The 19,990-nt window shown below is 41.0% G+C and overlaps 1 protein-coding gene across 5 annotated transcripts in view; it reads right to left on the bottom strand.

The window, feature by feature from the left end:
• Positions 1-19,990, bottom strand: part of LOC144030456 (disco-interacting protein 2 homolog A-like) — a 72,175-nt gene that overhangs the window by 25,990 nt on the left and 26,195 nt on the right. For 2 of the 5 annotated variants that reach the window (XM_077536779.1, XM_077536780.1), the window contains exons 2-7: positions 10,157-10,228; positions 7,744-7,863; positions 7,529-7,648; positions 6,023-6,292; positions 4,662-4,799; positions 2,579-2,620 (exon numbers count right to left, since the gene is read on the bottom strand). In XM_077536779.1, coding sequence (XP_077392905.1) covers positions 2,579-2,620; positions 4,662-4,799; positions 6,023-6,292; positions 7,529-7,648; positions 7,744-7,863; positions 10,157-10,228 — 762 coding nt within the window. Of the gene's footprint in view, positions 1-2,578; positions 2,621-4,661; positions 4,800-6,022; positions 6,293-7,528; positions 7,649-7,743; positions 7,864-10,156; positions 10,229-16,307; positions 16,491-19,990 lie in introns of those variants that run through there. The other 3 variants (XM_077536781.1, XM_077536782.1, XM_077536783.1) reach the window with 2 other exon arrangements.

Here is a 19,990-nt window from a genome sequence, read left to right as displayed (position 1 = left end):
GCCAGTATGGTTCCACTTGGTTCGGTTTGGAGTGGTTGTTTTCCATGTTACCAACCATGATAAAATTTAAGATTTAAAGATTTGCTTCTAAATACAATTATACAAGGTTGAAGATAATTGCTGAAAATGTGCAAAGACTGAGAACTATTGTTCTCATTTGTGGGGAGATACAGATAGCATTTAACCATTTTTCACTGTTTCACAGTTTTCCTAAATTTTGGGGTGTAGCTAAAGTGGTGGCTACAAGCACAAGTTCTCATCTGGGGAAAGCGTGATGTGCAGTTACCGCTAGCGCAGACCCTGAAAATGTATTACCCTCCAGATAGTTCACTGGTGGGGTCTAGTTAGAGCATCACATCCTCCATCCATTTTCCAGGTCATAGGACAGGTATTTTATTGACACTTGAAAGCTGAGTGGGGTGTGTTTTCAACACATTCATCAGACATGTTGACAGCATTTGAGAGCAAAGACACCTTGAATTTTCACAATTTTAAAGATTTCTTTGCTTTTTTTTAAATCATTCAGAATTGACAAATTCATTTTCACTTTAGAGGCACTTTAACGCAATGATGAGTGTGATATGCTATGTATAGTATGTTGTTGGAACAGCCCCGACATACCAACTCCACACAAAGGGGCATATTCACTAAAGGTTTGCATCGCCTTTGCACCTGTAAAAATTGAGCAATCTGGGAGCACCTAATTCACTAAACGCGCAGATGGGGAAATCCAGCACTAAGTGCACTGCCAACCAGAATGTGCCACGGTGCGCCGGTGTTATTTGTATGTATGTAAATTAGGTAATTTGCGTACATTTGACGCAAAATATGCCCACCCCGATGCAAATGAGACTCATTGATATACAGCGTCTAATTTACTAACGCCAGCGCAAATAGCCACACAGTTTGCATGACGGAGAGAGAGAGAGAGAGAGAGAGGGGGGGGATTTTCTGTTTTGGTTTACATAACGTAACCCGGGATGATCGGCAATGGCGGGGAGGCATTTTACGATCATTTTTACGTGCCAGATGCATATACTGTACGCCCACGCCAAACTCTGAAAATATATATTTTTTAAAACGATCGCCCCCATAATTTGTACTTTATGAATGAATCGTCCTCTCTGCGCTGTACAGCTTAATGGCGCTATAAACGCTTACTCTCGGTCCAAGCTCGCTTTCTGATGTCATCTTTCTCGCAACTGTTACTATAACAACCACGAGTTCTTGGCGCAAATCCATTGCCATGTGTGGTAAATCAGGTGCAAATTTGCTCCAAGCTGTCAGTTTTGTGGGCGTGTTTGCGCCGGTATATGATTAGAGCAATATCCTTAGTGAATAGATGGGTAACTGGGCGCAGACCGTGGGTGCAATTGTGGTGGAATATTTCACGTTATTACCGGACGCAGCACATTCTTAATGAATATACCCCAAAGTGTTTACCAATCTGAACTGGACCACCTGCATGGAGGAAATAAGGGCTTCCTTAGTTATTTAAGACACATTATTGGCCATGTGAACTCATTCTAGGTTGGGGAAGGACAAGTGTCAGACATTCCAGTCACAGGAGACAGAGGCCACAGCTGCACACAGCTTGCCTGATGCGTTTTTGTCCTATAATAAGGCGGGCTCAGTCTGCTCGTATAAAGGCACATACACACATTGGGATGGCACATGTGAGGGGCAGTGCGGCACCTGATGGGCCAATTAGACACGGACGACAACATCTGATGGCCCCGAGTGCCATCCACTCAAAAGCTTTGATATATTAATGTAATGTAGCAGCAGATGAGGACTTGCCAAGAATAGTAATTAACTTATTAGGGTTCTCAGAATAAATTTACTTTTTTCAGCACACAAAACATACCATGCATTGCATTGCATCATTCTGTCTGGCAGTATTTTTTGACTCCTTGAGGTTGTTTGGAAGCTGTTCAGTGTTTTTTTTTGTGTGTGTTTTTTTTACAGGCTTTTCTGTGACCAGTGCCTGCTTACCCGATTGTGAGAATAAACAACCAAGTAATTCATTCTGTCATAACAGTGGAGCTAATTTCCACAATACACTAGGATGGGTGACGATCCAGAGACACTTTAAAGCAACGGCCAAACTCGACACCCCCTGCTAATCATCGCATAGCCACAAAGAAAGCAGAGCTACAGTAACTTTGGTTGATTGTACAGATTAGTGAAAGCTAACAGCATCAGCTTTGGATAACCTGCACGTACTGCACAAACCGTGTTGACACACTCAGATGGTGCAAAAACAACAGCCGCAGCAATTATCCATACTAATATAGACCTGTCAAACAAAAAAATTTTTTCACACCAACACATAAGTGTACAACATTTTATTTTAGTAGGAACAGATTCACAATGCCACAAATGCAAAGGCATTCATCTTCTCGGCAAGACCATCATCAACACGAACAACATCAAAACAGATGGATCGAATGAGTGGAATAACTTTTGGAGGAACAACATGGTTGGCGGAGAGGGATGCAACACCTCACAGTAGTCACATGCACAACAAACGCACGGGCTTCCAAAGAGGAAGAAGTACGGTAGCAATAATAAATACCATTTATCAAACTGAGGGATCCCTCACCTCTCCATTCACAGCCTAGAGGAGAAACAAATGAGGACGTCAATGAACATAATCCTTCACAAATGCAGGTACCTCTCAAATAGAGGCACCAAACTCGGACTGGGACTCAACTCAATTTTCACTCGTTTCAACACACCATTAATCAACAATCAGCCCCACACAATTAATAGAATTCTAAATTCCAATTATCATTAAAATTTGATGTTCGCTACCGTTTCATCGGGCTTTGATGGCTTTTGCATCAATGACAACTTACAAGAGAAATCCAGATAACAGTCCACTGCATTTGGCCCTTGGGGCCAAGGACTTGCAGGCTGTTCCTTCAATAATGAATCATAATCAAATCTAAACATGAAAAATAAGGTAGTGGACCTATTTTGGGGGTTACTAAACAAATTCCATGCACCACTGGCAGCCCTAATAAGAAAGCTTACCTACATACACAGACTTCTTATGAAGAGATAAATCATTTTCAGCTTGTGTTTGTGGAGTGTGTCCATCCTTGGGCTTGCGTAAATGCAGAGTCAACTTAGTTGGATCAGATTGGCCAATATTTTTCATTTGTGTAAAATTCGTGATTGGCTGTAATGTAATAAGTTCCGCATCCTTGACCATCCAATCACAAGGTAATAGTGTTCACGTTCAACATGGTAAAAAAATCCCAAAACCATTTTATTTACATAAAACTAAGATTCACACTAAGTATGTGTGTTATTTATTGAATTTTAGCATCTCTTTAATTAAGACCACATGTCAAAATAGCTTTCATCACTAAACAGAAGTTCCAAAAAGGCAAACAGCATCGAGAATGTGCTTACTATGTCACTTCACACGGAACATAGACACGACGTCCTGTGCAGATAGCGTGGAGAAAAGAAAACGTAGGTGAAAATAATCTTTGCAGTCTGTGGGGACTGGGACTTGTACAACATGGACAAGTTTCAATACGATCCAAAATGGAGCAGGAAGGGAGAATGGGGATCAAGGAAAGGATGGATGTACTTGTTTACAGCTGTAAAACCAAGACAGCAATAGTATTTCGCACTAGCCAAAGTTTTAACATAAGCCCTGCTGACTAACTGACTAGCGATGTTCATGATTTGTTTTTTTCCTGTCAGAGAAGAGAGATGCCTGCCTGTTCTCTGTTGTGGATGAAATGAAGTAGCTACGTTCGTATCTTGAATAAATTTGCAGAGAAAATTGGATGGAATAAAGAGCTTCACTTGATGCACAATTTGGAATAACGTTTAAGTCGGACGCCTGATTGTATTCACTGGCAAACCACAGCTACATTTCTTTGACTTACTAACATCCTGAGCTCTGACAAATGGTGTTTGAAGGCTGTTTTGATAACACTCAAATAACACCACAAACTCACCATGCAGTGAAATGTTTTAGACGGAGGAGTCATCATAATGATGATGATCAATGATACGCATTAGAATTAGTGTTGTTCCGATACCGATACTGGTATCGGCAGAGGCCCCGATACTGCATTAAAACAGTGGTATCGGTGTCGGTGACAACTAACAAGTAACATGCCGATACCATTCATTCCAAGGCTAATATAGGACTTTGGATGCAGCATCTTGAGTCTTTGCTTGTGCACGACATTCACTGATATGTGACATGTTCACTGCAAGCCGATCTAAGATATCCTATTGTCCCTCGAATGCTCTGAACCAATGGCAGGACAGCTTTTTCATGTTGAGAAAAAAAAAAAAAACTTAGGTATCGGTATGGTATCGGCCGATACTGCAAAGCTGGGTATCGGAATCGGTATCGGGAGCCAAAAAACGGTATTGGAACAACACCAATTAGAATTACTACTATTAGATCACGAAAAAGCCATTAAGACATACTACTGGAGAGTTTTTTTTCTCCCCCAGGGGCACAGGAGGAGAGGTGTTACCATAGCAACACAAAGAGGGTCAGCCAGCAGCTTGCGCCAGTCTAAAAGGAAGACTGACTATAGAGGGAAAACAGAGGGACAAACAGCAGGGAAGAAAGGCAAACGGGAGGAAACCGTGGAACAGCGTGCGTACAGGACACTCACCATCTGCCGTCTCCATGATGCTGGTGTGGTGGTTGTAGCTACGGGACACACCGCGCACCGAGGCAATGTGGGACTGCTCGACATGAAGTGAGGAGCGCTCCGAGAGGCCTGTCACGTCTGGTGGAGCTATGTGGTTATCTGTGGCAGAAGGAGGGAGGAAGGACAGGTCAGCTGTCAATCGATCAGTCAAGTTTGTATCAACATGGTACAGTGGAGTACGGTAGAACCTCAAAATTAACTGCCAGGCCAGTCAGAGATGACACTGAGCCAAGAAGTTGTTTATCAGGGCTATGTGCATGAGTGAGCACTTTCTGTAGCGGCTCGTACTAACTGCTAATTTGTTAGCAGGCTATAGCCGTGATACACCTAGTCACTTAATGAGTTTTTAATAACACGGTAAAGTAATTTTTGTGTTTTTTTCCCCCCCGAAATACATGAAATTTGTTCAAAGCTAAAAACGTACCAAGCAGTTGGTCATCAGCGCCGTGTGGATAAGTGAGCACCTACTGTAGTGGCTCGTACTAGCTGCTAATTTGTTAGCTACTAGCAGGCTAGTAGCTAAGGCTATGTATTTTGTATTTTTTGACCTGCTGTGTTTCTGTGATGATATCAAAACAAATCCATAGATCTGTTTTTGTCCTATGTGACATCTAAAAAAATATTTAGCTTTTAGCTATGCATCAACATGCTATTCTAAAAAAAATAAAATAAACATGTGGTTAAGGGTTTTGGCAGCAACACGTCACACTAAGCAGTAACCCACTACTTGAATTGAGCAGCTCTGACAGCAGAACGGCCCAAAGTCTTTTTACATGACTGAATGACAGCCAGATTTCAGACAAAGATTACTCAGTCCAAAGACAAAACTGAAAAAAACTCTTGACGTTCTTTGTCTTGCCTCATTAAGTGCTTGAGTGTATCTTGAGCGCTGACAAAAGCAGCCGTGTGGCACATTGCTTTCTGTCTGGGATACACAGGAAAAGACTTTGATTGGCTGGAGATAATTAAATGCTTCAAACCTCTGCTGAGTTCAGCAAACCAAGACAATGCTAGAAGTTGTTACCCCTATGAAGCATGCAAACACACACTAACACATCGCATATACTTGATAACCTATTCTATTCCTTAAAGAATACTTATTTAGCTTTTTAACATGCTTTTGTCAAAAACCACAGATATCAAGTTACAACTATTTAATCGTTTTCGGTTTCATGCAAATAAGCCATGCCTCATCCCGCCCTACATACTGCTGGCCTAGTCCGACATTTGTTACTATGACAACCGGAGACAAAGTCCAATTAGAAACTCGTAACGGACCAGTGCCTCAGTTAAAAGTGACAAATTAGAAAAGGAGCTCTCACCTATGTGGGTGTGGGACATGAGATCAGCCAGTGCAGTAGCTTTGGTGTTGGCGTTGAGAGCGGTGCTATTAGCGTTGGTGCTGGTGGTGACAGACCTCCCCCCCGGGTGGGATGAGGTGGACGAAGCGGAAGATGAGGTGGACGAACCCTGGATGACCCGGTTAAACCAGTGCTCGACGGCCGGGTGGCTGTGGCTCTGGTTGGGAGTGGAGTTGGCCAGACGTCCCTTTCGCCGCAGCGAGCCCTCGTCTTCCGACGCAGAGGAGGTGTCTGTGTTGGACAGGTCAGAGTAGCGTCTTGTCATGATAAGAGGACAGCAACTCAAGACGAGGGCCGGTGGGGCGGGCAGGCGGAGGTTGTGGTGGGGTGCGGGTGGGTTTGGGGGATTTGTGCATGACTTGTGTGGTGTTCTACTAAAACTGTTGCACCACATATCAGTTGTGTTATCACACTTCAATTCGAGAGTAATTGAGTCCCACCAAAAAGGATGCTTAATTGCCTACTGAAGCCACAAAATGGCGGCAAATCACTTTTTTCATTTTGCTAACTAAAAGCATTCAAATTTTCAATCTGTCAGTTGAGCATAGCACAACACATAATCCCCAAGTGACATCTCCTACGTGGCCTTGAAAAAGCTGCCTCGCAAAGCTGTAGGCTCCATTCTAACAAGCCCATATTTATGTCTGCACAGCTAGCGGCCTCAAAGGGACTGCTTCGCAGTGAATAATCTGTTTGTTATTCCTCTGCTCATCTCTACTATATCTCAGTGCCTCAGTAACCATGGCAAAGTGAAGCAGAAGAACATAGTGAGGGTCAGACAACCCGTGTAAAGTCGAGAGTTGGCATTCATCGCATATAAACAGACAAGAAGCGACCGGGGAGACTGATTAAGTTCACACAGTCGCTTGTATTGAACAGATGAAAACAGCAGGGTATAATTGTGAGGCACTGCTTAATGAGCTATACATAAATGACTTGGCGGGCCTGCTAATTACTGCAAAGTACCATGTAACAGTGATCAAGTGATCAACTGTAATGTATTAACAGTAATGAATAATTCACACTATTTGAAAAAAAAAAGAGGTATTTGATTTACAGTTAAAGTTATCACAATGATTAAGCCACTGTAGGGCTTACAAGTGCTTTGTTGAGCCTTGGGATTGTGAATTCCAACATGGCTGACATCAACACAACACACAATGTTACATAAACAGGTGAAATGTTGACATTCTGAGACAATGCTAACAATCTCATCCAGTATGCAACATGTGGGAAGGCCTGCTGGGAACACCCTCATGACAAGCGAGCCCTTTGTAATCCCAAACAATAGATACTGTCATCAAATGGAATGTTTCTTTTTCTTGTGGAGTACTTTGCAGCACAATCTTGGATTACGGGAATGTTAGCATCCTACACTAGAGTAGTGAGGGATGTGCGTGCATTGCTAATTATATACCAAAGATTGGCAAAAGCACAGCAGGCCAAATATAGATGCAAACGTCTCACCTGGCGGAGTGCATGCCTCAACAGAGGACTGGACTAGTACGGATCGTCTCTTGGACGGCATGGGCATCTTCCTTTCTTTGTATTTGGCCAAAGCAGCTTGGACGGCTTCTGTGTGCAGATCTAGGCCACACAAAAAGTACACGGCTTAGACGCACCATTAAAAAGCACAAGCAGGAATTTAAAACTCTCGCACAAAAGTACGAAGATGTGATTACCAGAGCGGAAGCGTTCATCCCTAGCGTTGGCTGCCCGAGATTTGTTGTGTTTGGACACGGACAGAACAGCCTGGGAGGAGGCCTGGATTCGGCTGTCTACCTGCAGAGCGGGATCTACGCCTGCGTAAAAAGACGAGGGATTCATACATTGCATATAAAAAGTCTATGCATCCCGTTTCAAATTCCAGGTTTTTGTGATATTTACAGTACCTGGAGAATACCTAGACAAGCGTGGGAACATACCCTACCATTGAGACCTGGAACCTCTCAACTGTTGAGGAAGACGTGCTTACCGCTAATTCACCATGCTGCCTTTAGTTGAGAAAGTGCTCGTCTTGAATTAATCCCGCCTGACTTACAAAATGGTCAGCCACTTGGGGAAAGCAAATGGGAAATGCCAAGCTCGAAGAAGGTGATTAAGTAGTACAGTCGAGAAAATGTCAAAATGGCACGTTCAAGCTTTAAAAAAAAAAAAAAAAAAAAAAAAAAAAGGCCATCGCTGTCATCTATGGATAGTTCTGATTTTTGCAGGCCGTGCTTCATCCTGCAGCTAATTTAGCTATCATTTGGCTTTCAGACAGTGGATCATCCAAATTATTCTTTCTTTGTTAAATTTAGTGGGTGTGGCTTACAATCAGTTGCGCTCAATGGAATGACAATTGAGATAACATGAAAATGAACTTATTAAGCGCATCCAGCACGTGGTAGCCGGCCTGGTGCAGGATGCGGTCAACTGCCAGCCATCAGCCTGCCTGGCCTTTCCGTGGCAGCGTGTTTAGTAGGGATCATTGGGCACCACACGCTGTCAGAAACTCTTAGACGGCAATATAACTCACACGCTGCAATGCTGAGTAATAGTCTCATAGACATTCGCTCAATCTACTAAACAACACGAGCTGCATTTAGTGGATCAGGTTCAATATAGTCTGAGGACATTCCAGGACACCGTGAAGAATGAGCCTGACGTGACACGCATCCCGTGCGCACGGACGAGCACTTCAATTGTATGCCGGTCCGCTGTGGCGCTTTAATGGCCACTAACACAAAGTAAAACAATGGCTTTTCTCCAGCTCTTGGAGGAAAAAGGTTTATTCACACGCCAAAAATATCCACCACCTCAGACTGGGTTGCTGGGCAGAAGGCACTTCATTTAAGCCAATCATTCGCATGGCCTGTCACATGAGGCACATTTATTGATCCATTGCCAATAGATTATTTTTTTTGCATCTTTTCAGTAAATTTTTTTAACCGCATAAGACGATACCAGATGGTTCTAAGAGACTCTATTCTACCGCAATGCATCAACTCCACGTGCTATTGACATTTCAACAGGAGCAAACAGTGAACCCCGCCTATTTGTGGATCACTATTCTCAAATTCTTTTTACATTTTTTTCAACTGAACTTAGCCCAAGCTAGTCGATGAAAAACTCACCTGTCCACGTATTTTTGTGATCTTTCTGTGACTAAAGATGCCAGATAATGGCAACAAAGTAATGGCCAATTACAAAGTAGTAATTGGTGTCAAGGAAGTTCTAAGTGATAACATCTTGACTGAGAGACAAACTTTGTAGACTTAACCAACACTTAACTGTATGTGCACGTAGATGAAATCATTCAATCTGCAAACTAATTTTAAGAGTAACATGAGATGATCTGGACACGAAAAACTGTTGATCAAACATTGATGATATAAACTATTATTTTAGGTAATTATAAACATTTTTAAAGGGGGCCTCAATTAATTGCCATTTTTTCACTAGACGTGTGTTGGGTTTACTGCACCACCAAATATTGTTGTAGTTGCTCAGCCAAGATTGCAAGCCTGCAGAGCTCATACAGTATGGATGACGAAAACCAGTGCTGGTCACTCACTGGTCAAGCACATTAATCAGTAACAAATGAAAAGAAACATACATTCGAACATTAGCTCTCCATGTTTTTTATTGTCTTCACAGAAATTGGAGTCATGTGTCAGAGTCATGTGTCTTGTATTGATCTTAAGGAGTTGTCCTTTAGGATCAATAACAATTTGCTCCCTCAACGTAGACGAAAGCCAAATAGACAGGTTCATTAAGAGACTTTTGTTCTCCTCCGTTGTTGTGTTTTGTTAGCATCTCATTTTGACCGATGTGTACAATTGGTTTTCATAGTTAAGTTTTAAGTCGAAAACCGACCGACTAAATCAAGGTGCGTTGAGCAGACAGAAGCCAAGTCAAACAAAAAAAGTGTCGTTTGATCAGATCATTTCACTATATTGCACGGTTTGTTAATAAGAAGCTACTGTATATGATGTGCATTAAAAAAATTACATTTACACTTAAAAAAAACAACAAAAAACATTTGGCTTGCATTTCTTGGGTATTTTGGGGGATATAACGTATTGTCATTAAAATATCAACAAATGTCCTTACCTTGTATCTGAGGGATGTACGGTGCCAACAGTTTGCTTCTTTTCTTCTCATAGCCCTTCTGAGTGATGTCCCCTGCACAGAGACGAAAAACAGAGGGGTGGGGAGGGTGGAGGGGCAGAGAGATGAGTCATTAGCTTAGATGAGCCAGTGTGTGTGTGCGTGTGCGTGCTTGCTTGTGATGTTAGAATTAAAATAGTTGTTTTCATAGCCTAGAATTTACACCAAAACACACAAAAATATCAACTTCATGTTTTAGAAAAACTAAGTGGGGCCTGTGTCAACAGTTTAGCCTCAGTGATTCTCATTGTTGGTGACAACCCTGATTGAATTTGAAATCAATACCAAATATGGATGTGACGTGGCAGTCAACGCAGGCTGGTGTAGAAGAAGAGGAAAGAAAAAAAACCCTCATCTGTCAGCAAAGAATTCTATGAATGATAAAACAGTCAACTGATACGATGACATATTCATTGTGTCGGCAGGAGGTAAGAAACACTTGCAAAAGGTCAACGCAAGCAGCTCAGCAGTCACATTTTCACTCATTTCCACTGAATGGGGATCATCAGAGCATGACTCGAAATTGCATATACGCTCACGGCGGGGGTCGAGTGGAAGCTGAGGTCAAGTGAAGAGGCAAAGTTCAACAGAGCTACTCTGAACAGAACAAACGGATCAAACGGAGTCAAGTCCTCGCTGTTCAGCGATGTGCCGCCATTAGATCTACTGATTGGAAGAGATTTGACACAGTAAGGTAGTAGTAAATCATGGGATAGATACAGATAACGCTAACTATTGGGATTGAGACAGGTTTTTTTTTTTGTGATTTACAAATACTGCACAAATAAAAATAAAAAAAAATTAAATTTAAATATTTTTTCATCTTAGTATTGGCAGTTTGGCACTATTTATTTATATCACGTTTTTTTTTCTCCAAAATTTGATTTACAAGTGCACCAACAGAACAGTATAGAAAGGTGCAATTATTATTATTATTGTTTTTTTCATGTATTTATTTAAGCATTCAATCACTACTAATATTACTAATAATATTTAGTATTGACTTTTGTGTACATGTATTTTTTATGACAATTCAAATCTATTTTTATTAATTTGCTTTCCAGCTTGGTGCATATTTCAATATAGACACTATTTTTTCAATGATAATTTTTTTTTAAATGCAAAATATATATTTAACTGTTTGCCTTTATTGTTAGCGTGTCTTTTGGGGGGTAATCATTTGTCATGCTCAATGAACACAAAAAGAAATTCAAGCATAAAACGCGTAGAAAATGCTGTATGTATTGTAGTGTCTGTTAGATATGGGTTAGGGGCGGGGTCTGGTAAGAAGGGGCATGATGTCATCATGTCACGGTCTGTGTGTGTGTTAGGGTGTGAGATGTGACCGACAGCAGCTCTTGCACGAGTATGTTCATTGTGATTGTTTTACTGTTTTCCAGGTGTAAAACACCTGAACTAAATGTATCAATGACTATGGCTCTCTTTTTCCACTTGCTAGGTCATTACGCCAAATAAGTAAACTGTAAAATCACAAATGACAGTACTGCACAACATATGAGCAAATTGTTTCACTGCATACTTAGTGCCCTAAGTATAGTGTTGTGTTGCTATTGTTGCCACTGCTCTGCCACTCTAGCATGGTGCACAACAATGCGGTCGTATGAAGGCAGGTGTTGTTGTTGTCACACTTCTCCTGAGTCACCCCGGACAGCTGAATGGCTGCACTGTTTAATGTCTAACAATACCCGGCCAGCTCTACAGGCTGCGCCTCCTGACCCAACAGTGACTCTTGTGTCGTGACGCGTCCCTATCCGTGCGCGTCCGTGCACATCGCCGCATGTCTATGTGCATACCAGTGCGTCAGCGTGCACGCACCACAGCATTACGCCTTGACAAACACACAATGGGAGCGCTTTTTCCCCCAAATTGTAGCTCGCGGAGTTGCGGTGGCCGAGCGCGTCCTGATCCATGAAGTTATGTCTCAAAGCTAATCTCTTGAGCTGGGAACAAATAGCTAAGTCTTTCAATGACCCTTTACCTGAATCTCACAGCGCACCAAAATGGGTTGCCGCATTATTTGCCGTGTACAAGCACGTCAATAAGAACATTTTGATATTAAACTAAAAAGCAAAAGCCCCAGAATGCATATGCTTCAAACAGAACATTTATTATACCTCAGAGTTCAAACAACTATTATGGAAGACATCACCATATTGTAACATACGGTATTGTAAAGAAAAAAGGCTACTCTGAACAAGTAATTTTAAGAGCAGAAAAGAGTTTTCATTTGTGACAACTTCAAAATGGTGGCATTTTTATTTCTTTTTTTTTTACAATTGTGTGACGGCAGAACATCTTTGTCGCTGTCCAATTGTCCATTTTCCATAGGGATAGCTGGTTTGCTGGAGCCCATCCCAGCTGACATTGGACAAGAGGTGGTTTGGCCCTTGGACTGGTCGTCAGCCAATCCCAGAGCAGATCGACAATGAAACACGTTTTTGGCAGGTTGGATGAAGCTGGAGTACTTGGATTGAGAAAAATCAAAAACATTGAATCTAGTACCTCTTGTGCTGCCCAATGAAAATCATGCAACTCCAAAGCTATTTTCTTTTATTCTTTCCTTTTGTCTTTATATATTCCAACCAGGAAGAAAAATGATGTATTCTTCTTCAGAGTAATACAAGAAAATAAAACCCAACATCATTTTGAGGTTTATTTTCTCATTTATTGCCTGCACAGTCAATAGCAGACAGTTATTTCCTTGAACTGATTTTTGAATGGTAAAAATTCCAAAATACAAACAAACTGGAGGTCGACTGGTGTCCAAAATCACTTTAGATGATCTACTATATTTTTGTTTGCTTTAGATCTACTACAAGTGGTCCTCTGAGCGCCATCCATTCCTGTGGTGTGGTGGTAACCGTAATTTATACATAAATCATACCACAAAGATAAACTCACTCACAATGAATAAATCATAACTAAAGTATGTATGTTTTTAAAATAAAAATCCAAGCCATCAAGACAAAAAAAAATCTAAAAAAATATATATGTCTGGGCTATAATAGTTTTAACAAATGTCTCTACATTTAATAAAAGTTTTATGACTGCAACAGTTACAAACACATCTTTGTTTCCATTTATTTTGTAAAGTAAAACTTGAAAAAGACACAGTTACACGAAATATGAAAAATAAAGATTACTTGACTTGCTTCTTGCATTCTATACGAAACGGTGTCTCAGGTGGTGGTTCCAAAAGGGAAAATGGGATGATAGAAAGGTCAATATGTCGCTTCGTGCCTGGGGAACAACAGGACGGCAGGATGCAGTTTGGAAATGGAAGGACAGATAGAGGAAGGTGTGTGCGTGTGTGTGGTGGTGGTGGTGGTGGTGTGGCGGGGGATAGATCAGGGGGGCTTGGCGCTGAACACCTCCATCAAATTACACAGTCTCGAGGGACACACTGCAGCTTACGGTGAGTCAACACAATGCTACAACATAGGAGGGGAGGAGGAAAGACCTTTGCTTGACCTCCTCTCCCTCATGCTGACGACTGTTTCGGCTTTCTGATGTAATTGGGCTGTGAGAAATTGTTAAACCTTTGCAATAAGCTCAGTGGTAGAAAGTCATGAGGAGGCTCAGCTGGAAGATGTCCCTTGCGTTCTCTGTCCCAATCAAAAATCTGTTCATTTGACCCGCCCCTGTGCCTTTAATCTCACCTCTCCACTTTCCTGTCTGCTCCTGAGGGCTGCGCGTCCACACATACCAAGTGTAATGGTCTTCTTCTGACCTACAGACAGTCTTTATTCAAGCAGGGTCTTTCAATGAGGAAGAAAAATAGCAGGACTGGGGTGATGTCATGTCCGCATTTTTGGCTCAGTCAGTCTGAAGAGACAACGCTTTTTATATTCCGGGAGACAAAAAGCAGTTTGGTCTGGCACTCTCTTTCTGAAGTTGTTACCGTAAACATTCCTGTAGCCCGGCATTCAATCCCAATTTCCCCAAGTGCTCTCTGAAGAGTGACAGCAAGAGAGTCTGCTTTGTCAAATTGACTTTAATTGACGGACGGCTACTGAGTATAACTGACTGATGGCTTTTTGGGCGAAGCAGTGCCTTCCGTGCCAATTGCCCTGCATCAGCACAGATGGAGCTCTTCAGGCCAGAGTCTACAGATCTTTACAACCCAGTCATGACAACCATATTCCATTTCTAGTTTTATTCAGGAGTGATGGAAAAAGTAAGCCAGCAGAGTATTTCATAAAAACACACCACGTGACAGTTAAGCATCCAAGTTGTCAACTAGAGATACAGTATATGAGGTTTCCATCGGACTGTCACAACATATGGTTTTATATTTGTGAAGGATACAGAAGCATTGAATGGAGGTGGGGTAATGTCTTGATTCAGAGGTAATGCTTTTACCACATAAAAACATCAGTTAAATAAATCCCTTGGTAACATATGCTATGTTAATGATTTCTAATGCAAACAGAAAACTTGCTGGACAAATGGTGAACTCTGCAGCTGGGTAACACTTCATACATACATATATACGGCTTCATGCAAAAGATTTTCAGACACCTAGCATGTGAAGTTACATTTTAAAATAATTTGAAGTTTGTGCTCCTTTTGCACCTGTAACTATTTCCAATTGTCGGGAGACTTCCTATACTATGTTGATGAGTGACTATGAGAATTACAGGCCATTCATCCAGAAGAATATTAGTAGTTGAAATGCCACAATCTCTGTTCTTGTTCATCCCAAGGCTGTTTCGTGGGGAAAAGCTCATATTGTATTTTATTTTATACTAAATGAAATCCATTTTTCCTTTCGCGCAAAATGTATATTGTTCTATCAGCATTGTAGCAACTGCCCTTGACTGGCTTTTTGAGGTGTTATTTTTGTTTCTGTTTCAGGACAAAGACCTCACTCATTTGACGTTTGCTTTTGCAGTACAGTAATACATTTAATAATAATGCATATATTTGTGGAATCTGGGGTAAAGTTGTATTTTACAATTTTAAAAATGTGCACTTTGACAAGTTACTTCATGTTAAAGATTAGATAACTCTTGTCTTACAAATGCAATTGTGCCATCTAGTGGCAGAAAATGACCTCAGCACAAAATCAATATCACACCCGTTTTTTACAGTACAGTACATCTTTTTAATTATAACTCCATTTTTGAATTATTATGAAATTACTGTATCAATGACTAAAAGATGCAGCCATATTTCATAGTTTTACTTTTTTTTGTCCATTCTATTGTACATTTAGAACAGATATAAAATTTGAAGTCATGTGATTAATTATGATTAAAAATTGTAATCGCCCGACAGCCCTAATATTACTTATCATGTTGTGCTTTTTTCTTTTCTCATGTTTTTTTTTTCTTCAGGCAAATAAAAATCAAATCAAATTTTTCCCCCCCATCAGTCAAACATCATTCTATGCATTTCTACAATCTTCAACACATTAGGTAGCAAATTGTAATTAAAATCTCAGGTATGAAACACTGGATTGTCTAATTGATTTTAATTCTTAATAATGTATATTGTTAAACACTAATAACTATAGCAACTGTCTATTATTTACAAATGATGAGAACAATGAAGCCCTTCCCCATCCACAAAGTCAGTTCCTGTGCCAGGCTGACTCAATCTGCCAACGCAGCTGCCAGGGCAGCATGCAGGCTGCTTGCTCTTTTGCCATAGAAAAATCATTGTTTCATATTTTGGCAAAGCAGCGAATGGGCACGTGGGCCAACAAAGACAGATGTGTCCAGCTGCCATCACATGAACTCCCCCAGCAATTCAAATGTTGATTTTATGCTTCGCTGCTCGTACGGACAGTGCTGCATTTCCCAAGAGCAAGCATGAATCTGACGGATTATTTAAATACTGGAGTTGATCTAATTCTTGCGTGCATGGTGAGAAAAGTTGAACACTCTTCTCACACTTGGAACATTCTGTGATTTTGAAAAGCAAATTAACTGAGCAGCTGCAGGTAAAAGATTGACAGAAGGGAGATCCAGAGCAGAGATGCGACCACGTCACGATGATAAAATAAATAACCAGCAGCTGACGGGTAAGTCAGTGACGAATATAGAAATGCACAGGCTGAATGACTCACGTGTTAAGGAGGAAGCAGAGGATGCGTCGCCCATACAGACGGAGAAATGGAGAGAGAGAGAAAGGCTACCCTGCTAACAGGCTAGCAGTCAAAGTCTAAAGAGGTGCTCCTGTCATAAGTCAGACCCTTCAGCATCCCTTTGTTTCCTTTGCAGTAGACGGAATGAACCCCATCTCGCTCACTCTCCCTTCCCTCGCTCCTAATACCCCCTCTCCTCTTCCTCAATTGCAACTGCCCCCCCCTCTCTTTCCATCCCTCCCTCTCCAATACAAAGCTTGGATAGGCTTTAGGATTAGGGTGTCAAAGCAGACCCCTGCCCCCCACCATCCCACATACCGATTCAAAACACACACATGTGCACAAAAAAAAAAAGAAGAAAAAAATCGGACAAAAACAGTGCAGGTGAACTTAAACATGATGAATGAATTTGTTTCAAGACAAATTGCTATTGCAAGTAGGGATGTTCGATACCACTTTTTTGTTTTTTGTTTTTTTTTTCAAACCGATACCAGTACGAGGACTCACCCTGAATAGTCACCAATACAATGCACCAATACCACAGGTAGTTTTGATATATAGAATTTCCCCCAAAGAACAATGACAGATAATTTTAAAGAAAGACCTATATATCCCAATATATATTTTTTCCTTAAAACTGCATAAAATTAATGGCAATTTTCCTAATCTTCGACATTCTTACTTCTAGTTCTTGATTGTAAGCCGGCCATTAGAGCCGTTGCAACTACCGATAACTTGAAATAAGACCCTGTATCTCTCTGCACGATACCGATGCCCAGTTATGAGTGAAATCGATTGAAAAAAAATACCCGTCCATCATGTGGAATTGATTGTTGATTTATCGTGCCATGACAGTGAAGCGCATCACAAAGCAAAGGTGCTGTTGACTGAGCTCAACTAGTTTGCTGTCTAAAGAAACAAATAAGATAGGGAAGTTGAGCCACAATTGATATAAAAAGTCTACACACCCCTACTGACCAATTGACTGGCGCCCGGACAAGCACTATAGAAAATGGCTAGATGGATGATCTGAATGTGCACACATATTATCACAAAAGTATACAATCTTAAATCTTCTGAAATCTCATTATCTATGTATATTTTATACCATCATCTGAAAGACCCCAAGGTTTTTTTTCCTGATAAAGGATTATGAAAGTCTAAAACGAAATTATAGTCCAGTCATGAGGGTTCAATGTCGTAGGAAGCGGGGGGTCTTGTAGAAGCGCCAGCTGGTATGCCACCCTTTTGTCTGTATGTGTGAGTGAGCATCTGAAATTACTGACCTATTCACCCTTTGGCATTACGTTCCTATGAAGAGCTTGCTATAATTGGGCTCAATTATTGCCCTAGTAAGCAGAATAATGAGCCCGAGTGCACACACTCCAAACAGAAAACATAGCGGATATCCTCTCGCGTGTCTTCCTGTTCATTGAGGCTAAATGTCAAGTCATTTTGGACTTGTAGGTTAGTTCAAACACTTAGCATAAAACAGCATAAAACGCCTGCAAAACATTTAGATGAAGAATGCGAATTAGGGACCATAAATCAAAAACAATCCAATGAAAAACCTTAAGTATGGCGGTAACTGAGCATATCTCTTGTAATGTAACGCGCAATGACAGTCTTCTTACACTGTTGCGCAAATTAGTTAATTCACTGCACGCCGTTTGTAACCACAAAACTTTTGCACATTGAGACGGGGTTAAAATGAGGACTCTTCGTATGTGGCTGGTTATAAGCTTTCTTTCGGACGGAATGTAATTTTACAAAATGTACAAAATCCGTTTAAATCCACCAGATGTTGTGTAACCTCAAGGCCAAATCCAATATGTGACTTTTGAGATGTTTTAAATAGTGCAAGTCAGTTTGAATGGCATGAATCTGCAATGTGGCGTCTATACTTGACAAGTTTAATACTGAAAGATTTGGGAGTGGTACGTTGGGAGGAATGGCTGCAGAAAAAATGGGTTGATTGACGACAACCAACCGGACGCTAGCTGAAGAAACCAAAGGGGGTGGGGAGGATAGAGGAAAAATACGTTGACATTAAAGATGATATGATTATAAGGCCATGTACTACGTTAGCTTTCTACTCAGTCACATACTCATCACCATCCGTCTACGGTTCAAACCACTCAGTGGCATCTCTTATAATTAAGTAGTGCCAACGAATTAGGAGACTTAACGAACCCTCCATTACCACTTTCCTAATACATAACCTGCTCTTCATATTATGCACACATACATACACACACAGTCCAAAATCCCCCCCTTCCCCCAGGATTGTGAGCAGACAGACAGTGTGAATAATGAGTCATTAGATGCAGCGCTGCCTTGGAGGCAGCTGCAGCTGTACACTGATTTGCAAAGGAGACGATTGGAGGCGGGGGGGTCGTCATAATTAAGAGCTAGCGATGCACACGCTTGATACTGTATGCACATGACACCAAATGACATGCATGTCTGATGCTTGCACAGATGCCGTCTCACGTCAGGAACAAAAACAACATACGGACATAAATGTCACGATTGTTAAGGTGATGTGGAGTCCTGCAAAGACTACATGCTTGTGTGTGATTTAGTCCTTGCATGAAGTTGGCCTCTCTAGTGTTGAGAGTTGCACTTTTGTGTAAAGGGGTCATTGAGCCATTTTCTGCAGTAAAAGATAATATTTTGTCCAGAATTAATTTGATAACTTCATTATTATTTTTTTTAATAAATTAATATTAATACCTTTAAAAACACATTTTACACTAAATTCAAACGTCACACAAGATTAATCTTCTCTCAATAATGACAAACAATACCATCTTCATACAGGAAAATGTGAGGTTGGATATAATTCATATCCATCACTGTGTTTACAAAACACGTGAAACAATCACAACCAATGACCAAAATACATGAAAACAACTAACACCATTTTCTATTGAATGTAACAAACTATTCTACTTGGGGGAGGAAACTACGGCGAGCTAATGCAACTTTATGGCAAGCTACACACAGTTTTTGGTGTATGAGATATGAGCGGCCCTGTGGGCAATCCTCAATGCTCTGTACGGTCTTAGAGGCTACGGACAGATTTATTGTCGTCTTTGCGTAGTAATTACCATATGAATGAGCATGTTTTCCACTGGCCTAACACAGGCTTAGCCATTAAGTGCCTTGCATATATACACAGCATCTAAAGCTATAGCAAAGGATTGCAGGGTGGGGAGGAGTCAGGATTTTTTGAACGAAACACACAAAAAGTGCAACATCTACACATGGACAGCGTGGTGAATCCAATTAAGTGTGCACAAACAGATACTCACTTGTATTAGATTGAGCCAGTCACCCACCACAAATGTGTTTGTGAGGAGGCAGGGGCAGCGATGTGACTTTTTCCCCTCTTCAGAATTGGACTTTGGAAGGAAACCCAGCATCGGTTTTTGGTTACATGTGTGAAATAGGTTTACCTTTAACGATTAAGATGGAAAACTGACTTTGCATACAAATAGCTGGGACTCTGGAGGGCCAGCCCAAAAGCTTTTATTTGCTGATTGAAAATATACTTACATAACAACCACACCCAAACCATGATCCAACCAGCTAACTGGGCTAAGATTAAGAACCGCTTTCAATGAATGAGTACAGTGAATCACTATCATGAAGAAAAATCC

The sequence above is a fragment of the Festucalex cinctus genome, chromosome 11 (genome assembly GCF_051991245.1).
Source record: "Festucalex cinctus isolate MCC-2025b chromosome 11, RoL_Fcin_1.0, whole genome shotgun sequence".
Taxonomy (NCBI): domain Eukaryota; kingdom Metazoa; phylum Chordata; class Actinopteri; order Syngnathiformes; family Syngnathidae; genus Festucalex; species Festucalex cinctus.
The sequence above is the reverse complement of the archived record's forward strand: the minus strand, read 5'-3'. Positions and strand labels throughout refer to the sequence as shown.